Below are 10,181 nucleotides of genomic sequence, written 5' to 3'. Positions count from 1 at the left end.
TAGCTGAAGCATTTCACGTTGCAAAATGTGAGGACATAGTCGCGAGCAAAATTTAAAAGCCACTATTGCTACGATATTGTCTTTTTTTTCTTGTTCTTTTTCGCTGTGTGGGCACGCCAGCTGAAAACAAGCCGCACGGCCTACGCGCGCGTATTCGAATGATGCAATCGTATTAAATCAATTTCACATTGTGGAGTTGCGCCAAGAGAAATTTCATTTTTGTTACAATAGCAATTATATGGACATTCGAGGCGCGCTCGCGCCGCCGCCACCTTGCCGTCACGGTATCGGCAGCGCACGTGCGACCATCGCGTAGAGGTTTAACAGGTCTCCAGCGACGCACGAGACGGGCAGTGCGTTTTGACTGCAAAAACGACGAAGCCAAGTAAATACGGCCAAGTGGACGCACCCTCTCGCTCCGCTCAATCGGTTCTGCAGCTGAGCAAAGGCAGCAGCATTCAACCTTCCGCCGCTCGCATGAAAGGTTGTGAGGGCACAAACACTACAGCGTTCCCGCTGAGGAGCTGTGCGCAGACCAAGGAGGTTTTAAATTAAACCTCCTTGGGTGTAGATAACACCGTGGGTGAACACAGTGGTATGAGGGGAACTGTACAAACGCTGGCGGCTTTCCTTCTGCCTCATCTCATGTACCATTGAGGTAGCCACTGTAATTGAGGTGCGACGCCTGTAACGCCGGTGACGGTGCTCCTCATCACGCCGCCGTACAGTTACTATATATGGATCCTGCAGGGTACAGTAACTCTACGCCACCGTTGCAAGACGTCCGGTAGCTTCCAGGGCGCTGTTTTCGCTGCGCTGAAGCAGTTGCCTAGCGTGCTGTGGCGCGCCAACGTGTCAGCCCTGCGTGTTCTTAGAACACCGCTCTAAGAGTTCAAGCGCGACGCTAAACCTCTCTAGCGCTTTCAATGCGTCGCCCTGCGGGCGAAGCTGCCCAAATATTTTGATGATGGCGGGGTTTCCAAAGTTGTGTTCGCCACTGTATATAAGCCAGGCTTCGACAATGTCGTCAAGAGAAGAACTAGACTTTTATTCGTTTTGTTCGTGTGACCTTAAGGAATTTATTTGATTTGTTCCAAAGCTGTCGTATTTATACTAGCACGTTTTCTTTGTTAGTTTTTTTTTTCGACTAAACTTTAATTTGATAAGCAGCGCTAGCCCTGCGTTCTTTCTGAGCCGTCCTCGAATGGTTCCACGCTGTTTATAAAGGCATGGCCACTCTATCAAACCACACAACTTGAGCGCTTTGATCGAGCCTCCATGAGAAAGGTGACTACGATGCCTGCGGTATGACGGCAACAGCACAATGGCGAAAACCACGAAGACTGCGGCGTGTCGGCGAAGATAGAATACGACGACGACACTTCGTTGACTGACATTTAAGACAGCGATTTATAGAGATTCTCAGAATAACGTGCGGTCTCTAAACGTATTGATGGGTCGTACCCTCAGATGTGCTATTCGCAGACATGGAGTAAATGGACTGAAAGAGTCACTGCTCGGAGTGGGGAGCCTGGGGCAGTCTGAGGCCGTGTGGGCATGATGTCGGAACGAAAATGGCGCGATTGGGCGATTTTCGATGACATAATCAGTATTGTTAGTAGCGCAACAGTTTGATAGAAGTGCAAATGGCAGTAATTAAGGGTGATGTTATTTTTCCTCGGTCTTACAGATGTACTCAATAGACGAATAAACTTCAAACTTCAAGTAATATTTTCCCCACCATTTTTACCAAAACAAGTTGAAGTGGGACACTTCAGACCCCCAATTTGGTCATTCATAAAGCTATCTAGTTGCATTTCGTCAAGGCTACAGCTGTTGTAGCCAATAGCTCAGGGTGCTTTCGGGCTAAGGGTCGGCGATGCGAGCCAATTTGGTTCCCTTCGGCGGCCATCTCTTCCAGTGTCACGTCGAGGGAACGCAGGCAAGGAAATGTATGCATTAGTCCGGCACTTCATTACTTTGCCAGCGCGCAACTTCTGTGAATGTTTCAGAGCTCAGTGGCACGTGTGTCGCAGGTGTGGCTGTGCCTGCTGGCTTCCCTGATCGCGTGCTGCGTCTTCGTGGCGGCAGCCGACAGCCAGCGGCGAGCTCAGGGCTTCCTCCGACGCTGGACGCACCATTTGTTGTGCCTCCTGGGCAACCTCTTGCAGCAAGGTGCGCGCTATGCGACCTATACCCTAGTGAACAAAATGACGGACTTAGTCAGCGCACTCGGAGGAAGGGCTATAGTTATCGCTTAATTTCAGTCATACGCCACTTAATCCTTTAACTGCCTGTTCCGAGCCCATTGTATACCCACACCTGTTTGTATCACTGTCGCCAGAGATGAATCGGTACTTGTATAGGCCGTTGTTCCTTCGCTCTGCTCACTGGAAGCGACGCCCACTCGTAGGACATGCAGTTAAGTTTGTTACGCTCATTATTTTGATGAGTAAATAGCTTTAATTTTTCCCTCGTTTTCACGTGTGAAGACAACATTTGCAACTTACACGTGTTTTGAAAGAGAGCCCATCATTTAAAATATTATGTTTTACCATGGTTGGTGAATGGAGATTGCAAACATGTACATATGTATGAGGACGTATTTTACTTTTAAAAGAACGTGGTGCAACAAACATACCTGAAAAGTTCGATACTTCCTCAAGGAACTTGTAAAGTGCAGTTCAGGTAGTCAACACCTAATCAGCAAGAAATTAACCAGCAGTCACTCTAAGCGTAATCACTAAGTAATCAGTGATCACTTCAAGCGAAGTGATTTTACATTCGTTTGGACCATTCTTCTATTTATTGAAAGAAAGACTAATGCATAGACCATTTATGCGTAAGTATGATTCATTATCCCAAATGGAATGGGAACTAAATACTATTATTATTATTGCTTTTGAAGTGGCGATCGTATACAAGTAGAAAAGATAAATGAAAGTAAATATTGTAAGTGCTTTTGACGCATCTCATCGCTTTCATCTGTAAATAATCGTCATCATCCCGGATCTCCTTTTTCTTCTACTTGGAGTGGGCTGTCTGCGACATTGCCTAATAAACGCATTCGATCTGCTTCCGTATTTTTAATAGGCTTAACAATGTGGTGATAGTAACTGCTTACGGCTGGAGCGTCTCGAACCTGCTTCAGCTGACATCGCACCATCGAAGCGAGCGAGCTTCTACTTTGAGAAAGGATAGTCTTTCGTTTGGCGGCGGACAAACGGGGCCGGCAGACTCGTTACTGAGAAGAGCTTTCGGCGTGAAGTTGCGCCGGCGGGCTGGCGGGCATGTTGCAACCTTCACGAATCGATATCTACCTCAATTTAACCCACATACTCATCTAATGAGGTAAGCGTGGAAGCTTGGACGTGTTGGTGATTCATTGAAAAAAAAAAAAAAAAACAGCGCAAGAAGGACAGGGACACGAGAGAGCCACACGCACACAGCGCTGTGTGCATTGTTGTGTTGTTTGTGTGTGTGTTAGTGACAGCTCCAATTTTTGTGAGTGATGCAATCAATTTTGACTTCTTTCTCACGCAGTGAGAGTTTGAGGTTGAGTGGTGTCGAACGCTCGACTAGGTAACGTTCCGAGGTCAAAATTTGTCGCAGCTATACTAAAATGCTTACTGTTTATTTATTTCTTCAAAGGTATCTTGTTGATCTAGACAGTACATGTTTTCCTCCTGGGCCAATGAGTTGGCGGCTTAGTATATTTAGCAGCCAAAACATTCTACTGAACATGATGTTTCAAGTAAAATTAAATTTAATTCCCTATAGCTTCTATTTTAGCGTCCCGTATGAGAGGCATTAGATCATATTTACATAGCAGATGAAGCACAAATAACGTTACATTCAACATTGATCACGCAACCGCGAACTCGGACTGAATATCACCCACAATATTGAAGTTGACATGATGTCAAGATGAGGACACTGGAGACCCCGATGTGAACTCTTTATGAAACAATTCAACCACATGGTTGAATTAATGGAGACACGCCGCTAAGTCTAGTTTTGTTCAGGGGCGATATCCTTAAGCGATCACTTACGGTGATATACTGTCGGGTAAGTTGAGTCAGGTTGTCGAATCTGATTGGAGGATGAGGTGAGGTCAAGCAATGCGAGATCGTTCGCCCACCTTTACTAGCGATCATGTAGGTGCCACAACAGTTGTCGCTTTTGCCGTGCTCAAGCTCTACAAATTATTACACATTTCTGCGATGGTCAAGCATGAGTTAGTTGACGCAGGGGCAAACTAACTCTTGCCCAAAAAGGCTTCCGCTAGGGCAGTGCGAGTCACACTTAACTAGAGTGATCAGTCGGCCGATTTGCTCGCCATCTTTCGCGAAATAAAGTTCAGGCCGACGTTGCAATAAGACCACGCATGGTCGGGCTGAATGCTCTCTCCCTGCGCTGTATAACAAATCTGGACCCCAGCAGTTACCGTTAGGTAACTGAGCAGCTACTACGGACTATCACACAACGAGCAGCCGGCCATTCGAACATTTTAGACAAGCGTGATTCACACCTTTAGGCGTAACGTTAAGAGACAGGAAAAGATCGGTGTGGATCAGAGAGCAAACGGGCATTGTAGATACTCTAGTTGACATTAAGAGAAAGAAATGGAGCTGGGCAGGCCATGCGATGCGTAAGATGAATAACCGGTGGACCATTAGAGTTACCGAATGGGTGCCAGTAGAAGGGAAGCGTAGTCGAGCACGACAGAAAATTAGGTGGGGTTATAAAAATAAGAAATTTGCAGGTAGAAATTGGAATCAGCTAGCGCAAGACAGGGGCAACTGGAGATCGCAGGGAGAAATCTTCGTCCTGCAGTGAACATAAAAATAGACTGATGATGACGATTCACACCGTACGTGTGCATTTTGCGACAGCGGGAGGTTTTCGCAGTTGAGAGGGTGAGCGGCATCTTTTGGATGGGGGGTGGGAAGTGTGTTAGGCGCAAAAGTCCGGTGTTAAAAACCAAGCGCATGCACTAGGCGCGGTACCCATGCATGCTAGCACTAGCCAAAGAATTACGGGGTAAGTTTCTCCTGTCCTTCTGTCCTCAGTTTCTTTTAGCGCTAGCAGGTTTCTTGATATTTAAGAGTAGCTACAGAGGCGGGGGTGAGTAGACGGAGTTTTCTGAATACCGTGACGAAAGCGGGAGATGGAAAGAACTTGTTTTGACGCACTTCCAGTGTTACGTGTGAACTGGAAACACTGGTAAAAAATCTTGCACACAAAACGATAATTAGCCGTACGGCTTTTGCAGGGGGCTCTGGAGGCGAAGACGCGCGCGGCCAGCGATACCTGGCTGTGCGGTCGCTGCGTGTGGTGTGGTGGCTGTCGGCGTTGGTGTTGGCGTACGCAATGGCCGGCCAGATGAAGGCCTGTCTCTCCGTCCGCTCCGAGGCCTCGCGCATCGAGAGTCTCAATGACTTGGCGCACAGGCCTGACGTGAGGCCGTTGCTCTTTACCAACAGCATTCTGGTGGCCATGCTGAGCGTAAGCGGAGTTCTTCCCTCCCTGAATCATGTCCATGCTTCGCAATAATATGAACCTGTTAGAATTATTGACCCAAACTTGTGATTTTGACGTGCCGAATGGCCTTTCAAGTATACATGTCCGCACCATTATTCGCTTAAACGCCGCCTGCACAAACTGCAAGTCTGCGCAATGTGCGCAGTGACTTACATCATGACATTCAGTCAAGCAGGAGCGTGGGGTCGTGGCATGGGGGGTGGCGGCAAGTTATATTTTCTTCCACTTTCATTTCCGGTTTGCTTGTTAATTCCGCATTTTACTTAAAACGATTAATTTGTCCTGTCCTTCCCTTGGATGCGTGAGCTGTTACCTTCATATGACTTACTAACAAAGAAAATTCCAGGTGTCCTTAGCTTTCGCCTAAGAGACGCCAAGGCGAAAACCTTGAAAAGCATACTGTAATCTTTATACCTCCTTCATCCACCTTAATCGACCTTAATCCACCCTATCCTCCTTAATGCACCTTAATTCACCTTATAATCAGCCTTAATCCATCCTAATCCTCCTTAATCGACCGTAATCCACCCTCATCTACCCTAATCCACCTTAATCATCCTTAATCCACTTTAATCGACCTTAATACACCTTAATCTAATCACTAATCAATCATTAATTAACTTTGCTAATCATTAATAATCTCTTATACACGGCTGGACATGTTTTGATTCGCTTTTGGCCTTCCTTGGGTCACGTGACTTTCTCTACCTCACAACGCGACCTTGAAGCAGAGATTTAAGGCTTTCGCCTTAAGATTGCCGATCCCACGCACTGTGGGAATCGTCTTAGGGGAAGCTTGCATAAGCCGACTAGGCAACACGGTGCTCCGCGATAAGAAACGCACAGTAGTTTTCGGTGGCGAACGCGTCCCGTAACCTGCCCGTAACGGTACCTTGCCGAGGTAAGTTTTGTTCAGGGGCCATATCCTTAAGCGATCACTTACGGTGATATACTGTCATATTCGCGAGATTTCACGTGTCTTTGCATCGGACGCGTTGAAGTAGACGGCCGAAAGCTTTCCTGGTACTGTGCGAATACAGCAAGCTTGGTACAGCGCAAGGAACGCTGTAAGTTGGAACCTTGTGGCGTGTTGGTCGCGAACGAGCGCGCCGCGGCGGCAAACGCGCTCGCCAGCCCGTACCACCACTGAAAGGCGAGGCGTAATGCACGCCGCGTCAAAACTTGCACAATACTGCGGGCGCAATACTTCCGCCATCAGTGCTGCGTAGCCTCCAGGAGACACTAGTGATGCGTAGGCTGCCTACATAAGCGCGCGACTCCGTCTCGCGCGCATATATAGGCTCCCTATAGTGACGCGCGAAGAGTCAACACCATGCGGAGCTGTTTAAGCTGGGCGTAATGTGTCTGCTGAATCCAAAAATGTGGGCCGATCCTGGCGGCAGTGCAGAAAGTGTCCAAACGCAATGCCACATACCTCTGTGAACGAAGCTGAGCCTGGCTAGTCTAGATAAGCATGGTTGGGACTACTTATGATTAGTCAGTCATCTATACGCAATTGATAGCCAATCAATAGCTAATCGATAATCGGTCAATAAACAATAAATTCCGGAAAATGCTGGGGTTGACTTGGTAAGGCTTAGCCTAGTTGGACCAAATACGTGCCCTTGCGATAGCCAATCGATAGCCAATCAATAGCTAATCGATAATCGATCAATAATCAATAAATTTCGGGAAATACTGGGGATGACTTGGTAGTACTTAGCCTAGCCCAAATACATGGCCAATACCTTGCAATAGCCAATCGATAGCCAATCAATAGCTAATCGATAATCGATCAGTAATCAATAAATTACGGAAAATGCTGGGGATGACTTCGTAGTGGTTAGCCTAGCCCAAAAGCCAGAACTAGCTTGGTGTCCATCAGTTCCGCTGTCTCTTTAGCATTGCGCCTCCAGTGCAAGCTACGCACATTTTTTTTCTCGTTCACAGAAATAAGGGACACACGGACACATCTTGCCTGTGTGAAGTATCTAGCGTAAGTAGTAAAATTAAAGTGAACAGCACATAGCCCTCTCTCATGGGATTATCAACTTCGAGCCTGTCCCAATAAATCATGCAGCAGGTCCGAAATGTGCTCGAACAAACTCCACAGCGAAAAGTATCGCGTGAACATTTGATAGCATTGAATTACAGGCCACCGTTTCCAAAAGTTAAAGCTCATTTGACAACACTGAGTTCATGGTTATAAAAGCAGCGTTATACATGCAGTCACTACGACTGCTTGCACATCTGCATGTGGTTCCATGCGCTTTCCTAATAGTACTTAAGTGACAGTGACAGTACCATTCACGAATGGCCAAATGACTTGTCGCTCATTGGCTGCCTTCACTTCAATGCCGCGATACATCTGCACTGTCGTGTACACGTCGCAGAGCTCGGATCGTGCCGTGTGGCGCAGCGTGTGGCGCATGGTCGAGCGCCACGCGGGCCAGGTGCCCATCCAGGAGCTGTACCGACCCGCCCACCTGGCACAGGTGGCCCGCGGGAGAGCCGTGGTGTTGTCGGACCGCACCAGCTTTCGCTACGTGGTAGGCCGCAGCTGTGCGCGTTACCCGCAAGCGCAGTTCTACGTGGCCCGCGAACCTATCAACACTCTCTCGTTCGGACTGTACGTCAACGCGCGGCTCGACCCACGTTTCCGCCGCGCTCTGGACCAGAGGTGAGCCAACCGTCTTCCCTCCGACATCATCGATCGGACACATCGTTGACGCTCTTTGTAATACGGCACATTCACTTGTACAGACTGCACATATTGCGGGGGTAATGTGCCTGCATACCAGGCGTTTCTGTGAACACAGGTCGGTGCACGTGTCACTGGCTTTACGAAGTGCATATTGCACAGGCAGTTGTATACATAGCCGTGAGCAAAAGTAACGGACGTCTGCGAGTGCGTGCCGAAATAGGGTGCCTCGATGCCAGCGAAAGCGGCGCTGGGCATCGAGGCACCCTATGCCGAAAAGCATGCCAGCGCCACCTGTCGCCACACCACTCAAGCTTGTGTGACGTAAATTCCGGCACAGTGTGTGTGTCTATTCTGAAATGGCATTTGCACATGCGTACTGCGCCAGAATTCAAGTCACACGAGCTTGAGCGGGGTAAGTGGCGAGTTGTAAGGAGCGCGTCTAATCTACAGCGTCCTAAGATAATGACAGTTCCTTTCGACATCTTCATTTCTTGTCCTTTTCTACACCAGGTATACTTCTGGTCCACTTCTCTTTCATTTGCCATTTCTATCTCGATTTAGCATTTTATAAAAGCGCAATCTAGCATTAAAGCCTAGCACTAATCTTTAGTATATTTTTCAAGTAACCGAGTTCTTGACGTTGCCACCGCTGTACAACAACCGCAGCACAGTTTCCTTTCTCTGAAGCGATACCAAGAGCAACGAATTTCCGGTTTAATTTCAGCACGTTGTCGCCGATCTATGCGACGCCATTTCGATTCCCGCATTGTAGGTAAGGGCTGCGTGTCGTGAAATTTTAAGGTTCTGATTCAAAGCGGCAACAATAAGCATTATTTGCCGGCGCGCTCTTTGATTTCAGACTGGTGCCGTGAACTATACAGCCATTTTTCGACCTGTCCCCTTCCTCTTTATTTTTCTGTAAAGCATTGCAAATATTCGATAATATCAAGTTTACAACTACCTAGGCCAACTTTCTGCACCGACACAATATTTATCTCTGACTACGACCCAGGAAGTAGGTCCTATGCGCTTGTCGCATCAGAGTTTCAAGTCGCCGGTCACGTTTGCTTGTAACCCCTCTCCTTCGATTTATCCCTACGTAGAGTACCAGACCAGAGGAGTGAACTTCAGGTCGACCTCTCTGTCATTCTTAAAAATTAACTTGTCTTTCTCCCCATTGCTTGAATGTCCGCAGGCTTGGCTGGCTTCGCGAGTCTGGCCTGATGGGCCTGTGGACAGAGCGCATGCTTCCCGACTGGGGACGCTGCGCGCAGCGACAGAGGGGCTTCCAGCCGTTGGGGCTGAAGGACGTGCACGCCACCCTGGTGTCTGCTGCGCTGTTGGGTACGGTGATGCCATTCCTGGCGCTGGTGGCCGAAATGCGCATCGGTCGCCGGCGGCAGCCGCCGAGACTTCGGCGTACGAGACGTGGTCACTTGTGGAAGTAGCTTATTCATGGACACTCGTCGTGCACGTGAAGAGCACGTAGCTTGCACATAACTGTGACAGCGCATATAGATGATGTAGCAGTCATAGTGCGCTATGCAGGAGTCAAATGAATTGAGAAAGTTCCTTAATAATCACAATGGCTGTGCGTAATAACCGTCAGCTTTAGCAGGTGACGACAAGCTTAGCAGTTCATAGTGGCTTGAATAGAAAACAACTGTATTAATGAAGAGAATGCCGTTGAATTAGTAATTAAAAGCTTGCTAATTACACAAGGCTGAGTCCTGTCAAAAACAGTTTTACAGTCCATGCAGTGGACGTCAGTTTTTTCGCGGCAGCAGAGCGAACTAGCATTGTACATGCTCTTATTTTCAGCGTTGAAAGTAAACAAGGAAAAGAAAAAGAAAAGGGATGCTTGGTTTCAGAACAGCTCTAAGATGAGTATCATCTGGGCACAGGCAAGTTCGATGCATCAGTACACTTGCGG

The 10,181-nt window shown here is 47.9% G+C and overlaps 1 protein-coding gene across 1 annotated transcript; it reads left to right on the top strand.

The window, feature by feature from the left end:
• Positions 1-7,943: 7,943 nt before the first annotated feature.
• Positions 7,944-9,799, top strand: LOC119448253 (uncharacterized). Its single transcript, XM_037711663.2, has 2 exons — positions 7,944-8,224; positions 9,444-9,799. The coding sequence occupies exons 1-2, from the start codon at positions 7,974-7,976 to the stop codon at positions 9,694-9,696; spliced, it is 504 nt and encodes a 167-aa protein (XP_037567591.2). The 5' UTR covers positions 7,944-7,973; the 3' UTR covers positions 9,697-9,799.
• The last annotated feature ends 382 nt before the right edge of the window (positions 9,800-10,181 follow it).

Source organism: Dermacentor silvarum, chromosome 4 (assembly GCF_013339745.2).
Source record: "Dermacentor silvarum isolate Dsil-2018 chromosome 4, BIME_Dsil_1.4, whole genome shotgun sequence".
NCBI classification, from domain to species: domain Eukaryota; kingdom Metazoa; phylum Arthropoda; class Arachnida; order Ixodida; family Ixodidae; genus Dermacentor; species Dermacentor silvarum.
Note: the sequence above shows the minus strand (reverse complement) of the source record. Positions and strands in the feature narration are given on the sequence as shown.

Excerpts from the sequence above, each read along its gene's own strand:
- LOC119448253 (XM_037711663.2), top strand. The coding sequence starts at position 7,974 with ATGGTCGAGCGCCACGCGGGCCAGGTGCCCATCCAGGAGCTGTACCGA. Across the intron at positions 8,225-9,443 it reads CGCCGCGCTCTGGACCAGAG|GCTTGGCTGGCTTCGCGAGT; the intron begins GTGAGCCAACCG and ends GAATGTCCGCAG.